The 17,261-nt window shown below is 40.6% G+C and overlaps 1 protein-coding gene across 3 annotated transcripts in view; it reads left to right on the top strand.

The window, feature by feature from the left end:
* The window catches only part of nbas (NBAS subunit of NRZ tethering complex), a 122,656-nt gene that overhangs the window by 65,556 nt on the left and 39,839 nt on the right, over positions 1-17,261 (top strand). For all 3 annotated transcript variants that reach the window (XM_029496822.1, XM_029496823.1, XM_029496824.1), the window contains exons 42-45: positions 5,862-6,085; positions 6,330-6,440; positions 12,209-12,459; positions 15,250-15,590. In XM_029496822.1, the coding sequence (XP_029352682.1) occupies positions 5,862-6,085; positions 6,330-6,440; positions 12,209-12,459; positions 15,250-15,590 (927 nt within the window). The remainder of the gene's footprint in view (positions 1-5,861; positions 6,086-6,329; positions 6,441-12,208; positions 12,460-15,249; positions 15,591-17,261) is intronic.

Below are 17,261 nucleotides of genomic sequence, written 5' to 3'. Positions count from 1 at the left end.
CTTTCTGCTAACTGTTTCACATGCGTTGACATCATCATAGTATCGCTATAAGTTTTGCATGGGAGATGAACCACGGACAGTGGGGGTGGAGAAAGTCACGAACGGCCAGATTTTCATGTAATTTGGGCACATGTGCAATCTGCACTGCAGGCTGTTGTTTAACCATCCTGGTCGTGTAATTAGTGGAGAACAGGTGACGTGTCCTTCGCACCTGCCACGTGTAGCATGTTGTCCCGGAGTAACGCTAACACCTTTTTTTTGCCCACACCTGCTCGGATCACCTGACTATCATTTAAACACTGTTGTGTGTGGGTGCTGGCCTGTAATTAATCAGTGCAAAGGTGATTGTCAGGGACACAACATGCCACTTAGTTGGGCTTCCTAGCTGCTGTTATAAGCAGCTCAGGGATGAGAGCACATTGTTTCTACATGCCTCCCTCTGTTGATTTTAAGTGAATATTGTGAATGATCTGATAAATATAAATTATTTAAGCCTTGAGATAATTTTTTTTTTGTTTCAACACAGCCAGAAAAACATGCTGGCAATCCAACTGTCCTCACTCAGGACACCCATTGTGGAGTAATGTTTCCACATTCCCTGATATAACATCCAGTGAATTATGATTAATCCTTACCTCTTTTACCCAACTCAAAAAGCTTTTGAATATTTATTGTGCTTGCACTGACTGCAGGCGAATTAACCAGTGGTCCCAGGGTTACTTTAAAAAATGTAATCTCTCACATTATTGCATTAATAAATTAGTCTGGAGGTGTTGCCACCTGCTGCCACAATGCACCATTAATGCTTTTTTTTTTTTTTTTTCAGTAAAGGAAACTCAAGTGGCTTTTTTTTTTTTTAACTCAAGTGCTTCATAACTTGCTTGTTCTAGCCACCACACAGTGCTCTTCAACATACAGAGACTTGCTCATTGGAAGATTCTGTTGCCCGGTGTTAGCTTTCATGTCTTTCACTGTTACCTTCCCATCTGATTACACCTCCAAGGCATGTTGGAACAGCACCACGCCTGGCGACACAGAGGCTGGATTTCCATGATTCCCTAAGGCATAATGAGCCGCTCTCCCCTTGCTCGCACTGGAAGTTTTCATTATACTAGCCAAAGTGCTCATTTGTGAAATAGAGGCGCTCTTTACTGCAATTGTCCTGCTGGTGCTGTTTACATGAAATTGCACAATAGCCCGTGTTTATGGAAGAGCTGAGGACTGTTTACCTGTTTTTGTCATGTTTTAATGCTCCACCTTTTCCCATGATTGTGCGTATGTATTAGTGTCAGAGAATGCTTGTGCTTAGCATAATTGTATCTGAGAATGTGCTGCCATTGTGCCACAATGTGCTGAGTACAGAGATTGAGGATTTTCACTCAACCATTTATTTTTGCCTGCAGTTGAGTATTGATCACTCCCATTAGTGCTACACAGACACACACACACACACAAATATTTATTGAGGACACAATTCTACCATAGACACAGTTTGAGAATTTATCATGCAGAAAATCAGCTTAGTTCTCGGATTATCTCATTACTACATCCAGCTTCATAATTAAAGATCACAAATCATTGTTAGATGCTTTACCCACAAAATGTGTACTCCAATGCAGTCAGTGAACTTTAAAGAATATTTTTACCATTATTAAGACAAATACATAGCTTTTTTCCCTGCCTGTTTTACAGAGTGGGAAACTCTGCACTGGAAGGTTTATCAAAACACTCACATACAGATTATATTAGAATGATTAGTAGCAAAAGATAAACCTGTTTCCTAATAGCAACCAGATGAGTCAGATAAACAGCACTTCACTTACATCCAGCGACATTCTGTATTGCCTGCAGTCATTGCAGATGCTTTTCCATACACAGCCACAACAGGAGTCACGCTGCCGGGTGTACAAGCTGACCTTGAAAGTGCTGGACCAATGAGCCAGCTCCCTGATGTTGAATTGACTGGTATAATGAGTTAGACTGAATGACCTTCCCATCATAGAAAAACAACACACATCCAATGGCTTCACTTCCTCTTTTTTGTATGAATTGTGCACTTGTACAAATTGCAGCCTTGTACCACAATCATTAGCAGTCTATATTTTACCCACGGGAGTCCTGCAGAGCAGAATAGCTGCAGAAGGCGGCCTATTAGACAAATATGCTCTCCAAATGCACTGTTGCAGTTGACTGGGATTGCTGGAGACAAAGCACTATCTGACCCTTTGATAAGATGCAGTGGCTCGACTGTGCTACATTACTCCTGCTCCTCCTGATTCTCTCTTTGCATTCTTCTTGGGAAGCTTGGATCTTGCTTGCCATAAGTCTCCATCATGGTTTGTTATGACCCACAGTGCAGCTGAGCCTGTTTATGATGGTGATAATTCCTTTAAAACTGGAGTCCAATTTCTCTCTCCTTGTGCATTTCTCCTAATTACGTGCACATAGTGTATACAACATTTACAGAATTAGTGCTAATGAGGCCACTGACTGTATAACTAAGTGTCATGCAGGACATAAACACAGCTCGTTAAGATCATTACTATCATACTCTGTGGAGAGCAAAGACATGTCTGTAGCTTTATAATTTTAATGTGATCCTTATTACGTAAAGAGACAGAATGTTGTTAAAAACTATGTTAGGCTGAATCTGTTTGTGGATGTACAGTGTGTATGTGTGGTATTAATGGTCTAATAACTTGCAGAAAATACTGAGAATACATTGAGTCAGTACTGTTCAAGACTGCCTACTTTGGGGTTCATCTGTGTAAAATAATTACAATTTTTACAATTTTATACCCTGCCAGACTGATGGGAGTCGAGCGAGACATACTTACTGCTGCAGTGCTTTTTGGCTCGCTGCCTGTCTTTCGGTCCACAGAGGATTTAAACACATAGGTCAATACACACACATCACAATCGTGGCACCAGCTGTCAGAGAAAGTTTACATGTTCAAAAGATTTCACCTTACCCACCTCTGCAGATGAACCAGATGGTGGTAAAAAGGGAAAATACTGTGTGAAATAATTTTAAGATTTCGTTAACCACAATGATAAAAATTTTCTAGCTCAAAGAGTTACTATGAAAGTATTTATTTCACATATTTAGCAAGCCATCATTGTTCAGGGACAAATCGATTTGGGATGGGTGCATATAATAACATGGAAAATTAAGACTGTAAATGAGAGAACAAGCATCGCTGCACTGAGATGAGTCCAATACACAGACTTTTTAATATCATGCTATTCCCTCTTAAATGACATCACAGGAATTAGGGGCGGCAGTGGAATCGCTCAAGGGGGAGTTGCAGACAGTTGGCTTCTCCCCAGCTATGTACTGACACACACTCCCTCGTGCAATTATACTGTACATGCAGTTTACATATTCTTCTTTTTGATGAACAACTAGAAGTGTCATTTTAGCATTCTTTGAATTTAAATAAGCAAGTAATTAGATAAGATGAAGCAAAAACAAAATGTGAGTGTTCTCTGTGCTTAATTTGCAGCCAATTGGGATTGTGAATATTTATTCAAAAGAAAAAGGATTCTAGAGATTCCTTAGTAAGGAAGAAGGGCGTTAAATAATCTCAGGGAAAGAAGAAAAACAAGTGTATTGAGAGGTAAAGAAGGATATATTCCAGATAGCCAGAAGGACAAAGTACTGACAGAGTGGGAGAGAGAAAACGCAAACAGTATTTCATCATGAAAGCGGTATTTCAATAAAGTTCTTCAAACACGGGCCTGTCCATCACAGTTCCAACAGACTTTCTTCTTTCTCTGTGTTCTCCCTTTTGTGTCATTATTCCTCGTGTGAAAGTGGTGTCCAAAATGGTGCCAGCATTATCCCTCCTCCTCCCTCCTTTTTTTTTTCCCTCTTCTCTCCATGACTTGCGTCCTCCCATCCCCCTCCCATAGTCTTACAGACTTTCTACACTTTTAATACTCTTCACTTTCTCTCACTTCTCCTTGTCCTGCTTTTGAGCTGTGAATCTGCCACCATGACTGCCACGGTGACCACGCCAAAACGGCACACACAGGCACACCTCATACACATACATTTTCAAGAGCCATAATTACTTTCTGCAAAGATCAACAAATAAACCATCTTGCTGGGTGGCAGCATATAAAATGCCAAAAACCTAATTCAAGAGCTCATTATTTAAAACAGGCGACCAGCAAGATACAACATTTACGTACCATTACCATTATGTTGCTGCATGACACTCTCTGAAATGTGTATACACTTAGTCTTATTCCCCGTAGGCCTGAATCACAGTAGTAATTATGGTTACAGATACAATTACCCATATTTTCTTGGTGTGTAGGAAAACGGGTACATGTTGAAAAGCCTTATTTAACGGAGGTGCATTGGTCAGCGTCTTACTGGAAGCAAACTTAGATAGACATAAGGCCAGGCTAGATGATGTGGCTTTGCCTTTTTCTGACAATTTTTGAAAATTACAGCCATTTTTGAAAATTGCCTCATTAGTTTGTCACGGCAAAGCGGCTGCAGACTTGTAAAGTTTTATATACCAGTCGCCATTTGCAGGGTGTCTGAAGCTCAATGTGTGATAGTTTAGTGATGTACCCTTAGGGCAAGTTGCATTTGGTCAAACCTGGTTTAATGTTGTATTCAGTATGGCTTAATGTATAAGAACAGCATATGGAATCAAATTATGGGTAAAAAGATAAGGAAGAAGAGCGTATCTATAATATAAGGTCCATTTGTTTTCAATGGAGAATATTGTGTTACATTATTTTTATAGATATGCCTGGAAGTTCATTGTCAGCGATGCAAGAAAAAGAAAGAAAAGAAAAGTTTTTAGTTTTTTGTTCTCTGATTTAAGAAGACGACAGAAGACTGCAACACAACTAAATGTAAAATGAACAAAATGAAGCAATATTGTCATAATACAAATTCGGGAGGAGGGGCTTTTTTGTTTGTTTGTTTTACATATATTTATTTGGTTTTAAATATATATATATATATATATATATATATATATATATATATATATATATATATATATATATATATATATATTTATTTAAGGAAAAAGATAGGCAGCAATAAAGGCACTCATACAACACAAGTAGCATCAATAATTATCAATCAGCAGGAAACTTGAAAACCACCTTCATGTACGACAATGAGTTCAACACTTCTTTTTTTATTTTTTTATTTAACCTAAAATTAATTTGGAGATTTCAGTGTAATGAACTGGGACAAATGTATAATTTGACAAAAAGTGTGGTCCATTGTCAAGCAAAGCATCATTCTTAAAGAATAAGTGAAGATTAAAAGTCAGTGAACTGACAGTAATTCTGGCGGTTTAAAGGACCAATGTGAAGGATTTATTGGGATCAACTGTCAGACATGGAATAGAATATAAACTATCAAATTTTCATTGCTTCATTGCCCCCTTTTCTTCTACATAGGCAGCCTGATTCCACAGAGCCCACTTGATATTGTTATGTTTCAACAGTGGCCCATAATGGTCAAATCAAACTGTATATTCTCATTGACTGTTGGAAAGGAAGGCTTGAGGGAAAGTGTATTCAGTTAGTTTCAAACTGCACCTCACTGATGTATTTAATCAACACATTCTTGTCCTTTAAGACTTCAAATATGTAGCCAACATATTTATTTCCTTATAACATAGGGACAGACATCTGCTTGTCCATATTTTGCTTGCTTCCATTTAGACAGGTGAGCATGATGCTAATTTGCAGGATTATGAAATTTAGCTTTTAGCACAATATCCATTGAATGTCCTTTTGCTCTGTGAATCCACCAGCATGTAAGAACACATTCAGCAGCGTTTTGTGCGTTAATGTGAGACTTATTTCCCTCTTCATAGGCTGACCCAAAGGAGCTGATTCGATTGGTCACACAGCATGTGTCTGCATACTCAGGTTGGCCCGAGGAGCTGCAGAAGTTAATCAGCCAGCTGCATGTTTACAACGAGCGTCTCACAGACTTCACTCAGGCCCAAGTGTTGCAGGGATTGGGCCGCGGTGTGGACGTCCAGCGCTTCAGCTCTGATTCCGACTACAAGAAGGAGACCATCCTTGGCCTCACAGAGTAGGCAGGGAAGGGACTTGACATGTGGATGAATGAATGAATACACTTTGTTCAACATTACTGCAGTTACATTGAAATATTTCTTCAGTTTATACAGTGTCCTTTACTTAGACGTTTTTTTTTTTTTGTTTTTTTTTTTTTGTTTTTGAGGATATGAATGGGAGTGAGGATCTTATTTGATTCTATGCAGTGAAATCTGACCATTGTTCTTCTCCTCTCTGCCTGTGTGCCTGTGTGTGCTCAGGACACTGGATGACAGCGTGTATAGAATTGCTCTATCTCTGGCTAAGCGCTACAGTGTTCCTCTGTGGGATGTCTACATGACTCACCTGGAGTTCCTCTTTACGGATAGTGGGTAGGTACAAACACCATCACATAAGTTCTCCCTCAGCAGTTTCAATCTGCCCATATGTATCACTTTTGCCATCTTGTCAGTTTTTCAAAATGTCTGCACTCAAAATGCCCTTAAAATTTATATATGTTTTGTTGGAGGAAATGTGTGGCTCGTATCCCGATAGTTAAAATACTGGGGGGTAAGAAAGAAAAGTAAATTTAAGTAGCACCATTTCCTGAGTCATAATAAAGGAAAGCCCACATTGTAAATGTGTATGTGTGTATATGTGGATTTGAGTTTTAGGGAGAGGGGATAGTGTGTCAGAGTCCATTTCCATAATTTATTTCCTCTCTGGTTTCATAGCTGGGGATCTGACTAGCTCTGCACCTTTCCTTGTTTTAATAGAATGCCTTTTCAGCAGAGCCCAGATGTGAATGTGTGTGTACACTTATGTGTATGTAGGTGTATATTTGTGATTGGGTGCACACGTGGATCTGTGATGAATATCCCGGCTGTCGCATTCTGATACAAGGAAAGGGTTTATGGACTCAATTTAATGATAAATTACAACCTATACCCCCCTAAAAGCCTACCACATTTGCTGTGTGCGCGTGTGTATTCATGTGTTGGAGGGACAGAGTTTCTTCCAAAAATCTCAAGATTATGAAAAATATGTGAAGCATGTTCATGCTGTAATCTTGACTGGAAGCATCTAAAATATACATATTGATTTAACAGATGGGCGAGCTTCAGGACTGATATAAATGGAGTAGACAGGGGGAAACTTTGAGGAAAAAGATATTAAGAGATAGAGGCATATAGGTGCAAGATGGAATTTAGGCTTTTTTTTGCATCCCTGCAAGGGATGTATGTATGTACAATGCATATACTGGGTTGTGTAGCACTTTGAAAAATGGAGTGATAAAGGTGATAATGACATGGTCACAGTATAGCCCATCCATGCATGCATGTATTTTAGTTTAAATACATAAAAAGAGCAACTGAGCCTTCACTGTTAAGTATTACCAAGATACAAGATGGAGTAGAAAGGTCATTAGGTAGAGAAACACCCAGAGAATCAGTGTGTGTAGGCGGGGAGGGCCATATAGATGGAGGAATAAGAGATGGATGATAGAGCCACAGTGTCCCTTAGACAGTCCTATTAACACAGAATAAACACTTTGGAGAAATCGATGCAGTGCTAAACACTTCGATAGTCAGCCTTTCTCTCTGTGCATGTAGATCTTTGCAGCTGTGCGTTTGAAACCTGTGTCAACATGACTTTCAGATGCTTCGTATTGACAAATTAATGAAAGCTGTCAAATCAAAATTCCAGTGGCGCTCATATCCTTTCAGAAGTCAATTGGCAATTCACCTGGTGCCTGTTTAAGGCGCCTGCATTGTAGCTGTGACCCAACCAAACCATCCAGATTTGTCTTTGTATATGCTTTGCTCCTTGCTAATGCACGTCAGCTGAAAACATACTGTCTTGCCAGATGAAATCTTACTGATAAAACCAAAATATTGCCATTTTACACGACTTGTGCCACAAATCACTGTCACCTGCTTGTCTTGTTGGGTTTGTTGTTAATTTATTTTGGTTGAATGAATGAGCCTTGGATTACTTCAGGCGGCGCACACAGATAATGTGTTCCATATCAGTTGACAGATAATCCACAACAACATTGGCTTTGACATTTCGAACAACACAGCTCCCAGCTCATTTCAGTCCTTACCTGGTGCCAGCAGTTGTTGACCACTTGTTTGCGCATGATAAGAAATTAATAGTATTTTGTGGTGTCTTCTGCTCTGATTCTCTGCCTGTTTTGAACCTAATGAGGAATCATCAGTGAAGGACAGGATGCTTTTGAGTTCTGTTCCAGATATTTGGATTTGTACATCTGGTGACCTCATCTGAGAAATTAAACTTTGAATTATACCAAACATTGGCAGTCTAATGCACAGTACAATCCTAACTGTTTGGCCTCTGAAGTGCCAAAATGATAGAACCGCGTAAACATTACAGATGGATCGGAACTGTTCAGCTGATAATATCCTGGATAAAGAAAAAGTGTGATGATGTATGATTTTCATCTGTATGTGATTCTTGCAATCCCAAAATCTAAATACTGGTTTTGAAGACTCATCAAATGCTCTTTAGTCCTTCTTTAAAACCCATCCATGTTGAGCCTTGCTTTTATATTCCTATTCAACTTTCCTTTTCTTAGATGTTCTTATGGAAAAGCACAAATTGTATAAAAACTTGGAATGAATCATATATAGATGTAATATACGTGTTTGTTCTTTTTCAAACCTGTCCTGTGCAGCAGCTGAGGCAGGCAGTATGAATGTTCCTGTCGCCCTTCTGTGTTTAGCTTTATTGGCAATGGTATTGGTTTATTGATAAAGTTATGCTCAGGAGTGGATAGAAAGAGAGAACAGAGACAGGATAGGGAAGACAGGGGGAAGGGGGGTCAGGGGGGCAAAAACAACAATATCAACAGAAACAATGAGCCAGTGCAAATTTACCGTGAGTGTGCTGGGTATGCTGATGAGCTTCCCAGATGAGTATAAAAAAGGACATTTGTAGCATTCATCAGGAATGTGGATCAGGCTGTTATTTGGGTTGTCAGCTGCACTTGTTTCATGGTGCTGGATCTGCTTTTAAGGGATTTTTGATGTGCTGTCTTTAAACTCTTGGAGGTTTGAACCGTGAGCTTGACCATGATCAAGCACATGACTGTGAGCATAATTTCTGGGGTTGTAGGAGGCAATCACAGAGCGCAGGTACTGGACCGACGACTGCGTAACCTTTCCCTTGCTTTTGTTGTACAGAAACAGCATTCCTGACATAGATGAAAAAGGGGTGACTTTGAATCGGACATGCCACATGCAGGGCACCTGGGCAATCAAACGTTTGTCAGTTCAAACAAAGCAGTCAATCCATTTATGCCACCAGCGTTTCATACCCTGTATTTTCTAACTGCCCAGTTGGAATGATGAATTTCCTCCCATCCACTTCGGTCTCCTCCAGGCCTGTTCGTGACAGTACTTATGGAAATTGCATTTAGTATGTTCCAAATGAAAATCAATTTCTTGGCTAAAATGGAACACATAAATATAATTTTAGCCACGCCAACAAAAGGATCTAGCGATGGCAATCAGGCATTCGAATCAGTTGGATGGTCCACCATATTGCTCAAAATACACTATCAATTTTTAAATTTGAGTAGAAGCCTCAGCTGTAAATGTTTTTAAAAATAATGCAAAAGTGGTAGCTTACTAAACTAAACAAGACTAGCACTACTATTGTACAACCAAACTAACCAAACCCTGAACCCCGAGGATTAGCTGATGTTGGCATTTATTCTAAATGGGATTTTGACAGTGTTAACATTACATGTCAAACACTACATCAAAACATGCTGCTGAATGCAGGGAATTATCACCTACCTCTCATTAGATTTGTAACAACCTTTAATTCAATGTTTTGGTTTTAATGCCCACCACTCACTGCTCTGAATCCTGTAGTCTGTAGTTTCAGTGGAAAATTATCAAATTTTCTTTCCTCTGACTTCAAATCGCCAAATACAAAATAACAGAAATAACGGGAAATAACAATAATAATCTCGATAACAAAATAATACACTCATGATGTTCCTAATGTTAAATGAGCTATACTTGTGTGCAAGAGCAATTGCAAAAGTGTATTTAACAATTTTAAATGGTAACAAAGAGCATATAAAATGTCAACATGCTGTGTATTTTAAATATGTGTAATTGTGGACGTAGGTTTGAGTTATGTGTGGGTGTGAATGAAAAATGAAAAAGTGAGTTAGCTATGTAGAAAATGTCTGTGTGCTGTAGTCCTGTGCTGCACTCTACAGTGCAAGCTCACTTTTACAGCCCCCCACTGGACCATAATTTGTAAACAAATTAGCAGCGCAGATCGTTAAAAAAAATTACAGCTTGCATAAATCCAGACAACAATGATGTGCTGAATAATCATCATTGCTCCACCAAAGCTCCCCTAGAGTTAAATTCTGGCTGTCTGATTTCCGTGTCAATTAAATATGCCCCTGAATTTAAGATTATCAGAAGCCTATTTTTATGAAGACATAATGGAAGAGACAGCAAAACAAAATATGGTAATGCTAGATGGGGGAGAAGAGAGGGGTGAGAGAGGAGAGGAACAGCTTAGTGGATGAGGAATACTGAACCGGATTAAATTGATTCCTAACTCTGGCTTTTGAAACAAACAAGAAAAGGTTGTAATGGGAAGCTTCTGATATTAAAACCACATAACAAAGAACAGTGACACTCAGCTGAAGCAGAGCCTGCCGTGAGCATTGCGCACAATCCACCGCTCACACCCGTCTTCAGTCACGCCTGTGTGCACATGCCAATGAAAACTTGCAACCCCTCAAACAGTCCTAGTTGGACAAGCTCTTCCTCCTCCTTCTCCTCCTCCTCTTCTTCTTCCTCTTCCTTGCTTTCCCTTTGTCTCACTTGATGTGAATAAAAAGTGAAATTTTGTGTGCCAGGCCACCTTTTTCAATGAGCGCTCAGGAAAATGGAAGTGACTCAGAGAATCTTTACTTAGTTAAGTTTCCTCTTTTGACTCCAGTCTTATTAGAGCCCCTGTTGTGTTCATGCTTAGTGGTATTTACATTATTGAGCTTATTGTGAGCTGCAGCTATATATTTTTTGTCATTAATGAAAGCCTTCCAGCCAGCTCTGATGGAGCGCCCAGAGGAAGCTTTGTCCTCTTTGATGTTGTCCCGTTCTGACAGATAAACGGCCTCACACAAACACACTCGGGACAGCTGTGGATTACTGAAAGCACCTCAGTGACTTCCCACCAACCAGCTTCACTTCCCCTTTGCCTTTTTCTTTGTATCTCTCCTTTCTTAACTTTTTTTGTGGTTCCCTTTTCCCCCATTCTCTCTAACCCTTTCCCTTGTCCTCTTATTCCCCAGGCCACCTGCTGTTGCTTTTAGTTCTGTGTCAAAACTTGTTTTTTGTGGAAAGCAAAGAAGCAAAACAAATCACTGAATATGTTTCTATGCAGTTTTTTCCACTCTGTGAGCTCAGCATTTCGCCCTCGTCTTTGCTGCCTTCCTTCCTTTCTATCTGTCCCTCTGAGTCTTCCTTTTTCACAATCTGTCCTAGTTTTTCCCACTGACCAAGTGTTCTCAGTAGTAATCTATGAAATCCTCCTTTTTTCCAAGGAGTGTAACTTTGGTGATAAGCGCGCGGTTTGCCATGCAGTTTTTTCCACCGCATTTTTCAGATACTACTTTGCAACTAAACACTCCACTGCTGGCTGTCTTCCTCCTTTGATTTTCTGTGGAGACTTTTTTTTTTTTTTTTTTTGGGGGGGGGGGGGGGGGGAGTTGGGTTTGTTGTTGTCAGTGTTGCTTGTCTTTTTCAGGTGTGGTGGCTATTGCTGCTTACGTGAATAACATAGATCTTCTTATGTTTTTTATCAAACAAACTGCTGTTTCTGATGCCAGGAACTTAAAAGAGTTTCACATCCCGTAGTCCGTTGGGTATTTTCTCTGGAGAAGACATATCTCAGACAGCAGGTGTTTACAGCAAAATGTAAGGAGAAAAAAAAAAAAGAAGGAAAAATACCTTTGAAGGCTTGGAACTTGGGATAGGTGGGATAATTATTGCGTGTAGTTAATATAAGGATTATTATTTTTCATGTGAATGGTCAAATACATGAAACTCACTGGTTTTGCTTTTCTTCACCTGTCCCCCTCTGTCTCTTCTCCCTTCTCCAGTCTTTCCACAAAGGATATTGAGTCCCGGAGCGAGTCCCTTAGCCTCTTTAACACGCTGAAGTGTAACCCTCAGGGCTTTTACAACCACATGACCAAGTATGTTCTACCAACTGTGGAGGGGACTGATTTGGGTCGCCTGCTTTACTATTACACCCTGCTCGATGCTGCTGGCTGCGAACCATACGTCACCACCACCATCAAGCCGGACTCTCACGTCAAACTGCTCAAGAAGCTTCGGGCTGTCGCTGGAGGTGAGATGAACACAGATTTTTACAAATGTCTTTTTCATTGTAATAAAGAAGGCAAAGGTACTGCATGACTCAACGGTTTACTGGAAGCTAGAGAGAGTAAGTACTTTTCTTTATTTAGTAATGAAGAGGCGCAAAACTAGCAAACGAGAAATTATATTGGGGGTCAACAAGATCAGAGCTCAGAAATATCAAACTCAGAGTAATACTATTTCTAATGGTGCAGAATTGACAAAACCACACATTTGCCAAACAATACTCTGCTTCTGAGAAGTGATGGACAAAGTAGCCCAAGATCTGTTTAATCCAGCTCTATTGTCAACAGGAAATCAGCCTAAAGCCTCTAATGTCAGGAAATCAAGTCCAGTGTTGAGGATTTGAATATAATCCCCCTTGACATGATTGATGATTCGCAGAGAAATGTTGACAATACTTCGGGCCAAGAGATAACCTTTGTGTCACCAATGTCATGCAGAGTCATAAAAAAACCACACAGCAGCTGAATGCCTAAATCCATGTCACTTTTGTGCTGCCAGGTAAAACTAGCAAATGTCTTCAATTCCTTGGCAAGTGACAATGAACCACTCATGCTGACATTCACATGTGCACACATTATTTCTAATCTCTTTTCAAATCTTACAGTTCCCCTTTTTCTCCACCAGCTCTTGTGTAAAAGTTTCCAAAATTGAGCATTAACGGGATTAAAACAGACCAAACTATTCTTATGAGATGCTGTTTCCGTGGCACTCACGTTTCTGTGGCTGCGTCCGTTCCAAGGACGTCGTGTCCCGGCGGCAGCGTGTCACCGGTTCAGCACAACGGCCAGAGTGCTCAAACTTTGTTGTGTTCAGGTGAAGGTGGTGTCACTTCTCGGTGAAGTTCAGTAAAGTTCAGGCGGGTGTCAGCTGTTCTTTCACGCCTCGCTTCTTCCTGCTGCTCCAGATAACACCACAGCTTTTACCAGTGACACAGATATCTGTTTAACATCCATATACACACATACAAAAATCGTATACACACACTCACCTCTGAGTCATGCACATCAACACTTAGATACATTTTTACATTAAATTTAAAAATGCTAAAATACTAAAATTGCTTTAAACAGGTCACTGTTCAATAAGATCCACACTTTAACTTCTCATTCAGAAATGCTGTTTACAGTTGAAGTTGAAGCTTCCATCTCATGGTGAAATACTACAGTGGATAAGCTAGTCCACAATTATGCCTTTTTACAAAATATAACCTGAGAAAACTCACACTTAGTAGTAATGTGTTAGTTCTTGAAAGTGGAGTTTGGTTCCTGCTATTGCTCTGGAATTTAAACAGTACATAAATGGTCACTTCACTGAATTAATCACCGTAATACCCATTTACTGGTGCATGCTGTGTACTGACCTTGTGGCATTAACACTTACAAGCTCTCAAAAACACACACATGCAAGAAACTGTTGAAACAGAACCCACACATTCACAACGCTAACTTGCGCACAAGCGTAAAGTAGACTTTCAGGGTCCGGCAACTTTTTACTAACACCGTCCAACTTTGAGGCATACGCTGTCTGAAAGTGGCTAATTTGCAGTCCTGGAAAGACACATACAAGATACCACACACAGACGCATTCAAACTATGTAGAGACAGGTGGTGTGTGTCCAATAGTCATCACAGTTTCAGACAAGGTACCAGGTGACTGTCTGTATGCGCTCCCCTGAGGAAGGGATAAAATGCTGCTTGGGTGTGGAGGTGAAAGAGGCAGACAGAGGAGTGGGTGGGGCAGGGGTGCATGTGTAAGTGCATGTAATTCTTATCTGCAGTTTAAGTGTCCATCTGGGCCTGTCTGAAAGTATTCTGTGTCTGTTTGTGCTCATCAAAGTGGTGTGTGTGTGTGTGTGTGTGTGTGTGTATGTGAGAGAGAGAGAGAGGGATTCCGAGCAGCGCTGACAGAGCTCTTCCCACAGGCAAACCATCGTTAAATATTTAAAGCCCAGACAGGCTGTGGTGTTACCACCGTAATGTGTCTGTCTAATAGCACTGGAGACCAAGACCATGTCGCTAACCTCTCTCTCAGTCTCTCTTTGTTTTTCTTCGACACATGAACACACAAACAACCGCAGTGGTAGGAGATATGATGCAGATAGACAGACCCACCAACAAATGTACACCTTTGCAGCGTCGCATGCAGACACCAAACACAGACTGGCAGCACCACTTTCACACACAATCTGTGTTTTTTTTTGCATCAACCTTTTACTGTCAAGTCCAATAAATTTCTCTTTGCACATTTCTGTCATGTAATGCAATATTGAATATATTGTGCATTTTAAATCACTGTAATTATCCTGAAAGTGGCAAATGGGTTGCTCATATTATATATAGTAATATAGTGTGTACTATAATCACGGTGTGAAGTGTCCTTAAATTGCACTGGTGCCACTCTCTGGTCACCGAAGTGTCAGATATCTTGATGTAAAACCTTCGCAAACTCTCTGCACTTAAATATTTGCATAAAGCCTGAGCATAATGTAATGTTTTTCCTGTACATGTTGAGTGTGTGTATTGCATTGTCACAGTGAAGAATTGTTCCACGACATGAAGCTGCACCTAAAAGTTGACTTCCTATAAATCTGTTGCCATTATCCTCACTTCGATGAGCTTTGAAATATTTTCCTTACTTCATTGTTTCGAACTGTGTGCTTCAGAGCACTTATGTGCCTTATATTCTCTATACACAGTAAAGAAATTAGAATGTCAGTATGTATTTAATGCTTCACATATGTGTATATCTCTGGCAGGCTTGGACTACCGTAAACTGACTGACGAGTCCTTGGATCCCCTGACAACTTTACAACCAGTTCTCACCAGTCAGAATGTACTGTCCATCTCCAAGCTTGCCACTCGGCTGCCTGTGCCCGGTGGTGGGGGGGCAACAGTCTCTCCAAGTGCAATCCATGAAGTCTGGTTGCAGAAGCTGTTTTGGAAAGGAGATCCCCAGTTGTTGAAGAGGCTCCCACAGTCTGACCAAGACTACCTGCATGCCTATGACACTTGTGCCAAATATCTGGACAGGCTGATACCTGCTGATGCTGTCCACTTCCTGGATAGCATCACCTTTTCATCTGATGCAGCCAACAATGTAAGTGTAAACCAGCCTTGGTAATCCCTGAATTTTCGCCAATTCCTTTATTCTAAATAGAAAAAAAATGCATGACACAGCACAGTATGAAAGAGGCTCTATTTTCCATTAGTGCCTTCGGCAGGAACCGGCGGGGGTTGGGCAGACAGACAATTTGTAATTGCAGCACAGAAGGTAGCTGGTACCAGGCAGCCACCCTGACAAGATTTATACAGTGTAAAAGGAAGGATTGTGGGGATTTTCAATCACTACATCAAACTGTCATTTCGTCACTCTCTACCCTTTATTGTGTGGCAGTTCATTTTTCATGCCTTCTGCAAAAATTTTGGGTCATCAAAAGCCTTTTCCTAATTTCGTATATGTAATTCTGTTCACATACACACTCTGTCGCCTCAAAGCACACACCAGTCATGATTTATAAAAGAAATTATAAAATTACAGAAGAAATGTCAGCCTCATAATTACAGCACTCTGAAAAACTGTCCTGCAGAGGACTTGAAGTGCCTCAGTGCACCTTATCAGTAGTAGCTCTCTGTTTTTGGTTTTGTGTGTGTGTGTGTGTGTGTGTGTTTTTTGGTTTTTTTACACTGGAATCCTGCCACCCCTACCTCTGCAGATACTTCCTTTTCTTCTGTTTTGTCTTATGCCCCCTCTTTTTCCCTGCAACTTCAAGAGGAGCTAATTGATCCTTCTCTATTTCAGAGCCAATTAAACTCCAATTCCCAGCAGGCACTGTTTTCCCACTGTGCTTTTTAACATGCAGATTGCCTCTCAGAATTCCACTTTCTGCTGAAACTGTTCTACTCTGTCTTTTTTGATTGTAACCTTTTTGACTTGTCAAATGGAAAACGTTGACCTCTCTCACCCCCCGCTGCTCCCCTTGATGGATTGATCCATTTCCCAGAAGGCCAGGAGGAGGTAGATGGGTGACTCACTTATCTTTCCTCACACTGGATGTTTTCTTTTTTTTTTGTTTTTTTGTTTTTTTGAGGAAAAATTGTTCTTGTATTTTCCCCCCCTATGAGTATTGATCTCAGAGAACCTCTTTAGTAGAGGCATCCTCCCTCAACCTCCCACCCTCCCCCCCCCCCAACCTCGCCTAAGACTTTGACTGATGTCAGCTGTGAATGTCTATATCTAGTTCTATAGGTGTTAGAGAACCACCTACACGTAAAATAACAGATTATTGATGGCCTTACACAAAAACGCATATACACACTGTCCAAATTTTCCATTTGAGTGATCATCCTGTCCCAGCAAAATGTGAGTCAGTCTGAGTTAAGATGTCGAGCAAGAAGTATGAGTAGCATGCCACTGAGCGTGTGGCCGAGGAAGCTGGAAGTGTGAAGTTGGCTGATTTTTAAAAGTCCTCATGGTGTGAATCTGTGTGTGTGGGGGCCTGTCAGCGCTTGTGTGCTTTCATGCAAGAGAGTAAAACCTCCTACAGCCAAAGGCCCTCTCTTCCCCCGATGAATGGTTAACCTGCTCTCACCGAGTAAAATCAGTTACACCAGGCTGGAAGCTATGATCGCTCTTTCTCTCTCTCTCTCTCTCACACACGCACACACACACACACACACACACGTCTCTCACCTCACCCTCACACACAAATGCAGCCAGTTCCTGATAGCACTTTCTACAGATAGACTGGGTAAAACCTGCCTCTCTTTG

Source organism: Echeneis naucrates, chromosome 24 (assembly GCF_900963305.1).
Source record: "Echeneis naucrates chromosome 24, fEcheNa1.1, whole genome shotgun sequence".
Classification (NCBI taxonomy): domain Eukaryota; kingdom Metazoa; phylum Chordata; class Actinopteri; order Carangiformes; family Echeneidae; genus Echeneis; species Echeneis naucrates.
This window is presented reverse-complemented; position numbering and strand designations above follow the sequence as displayed.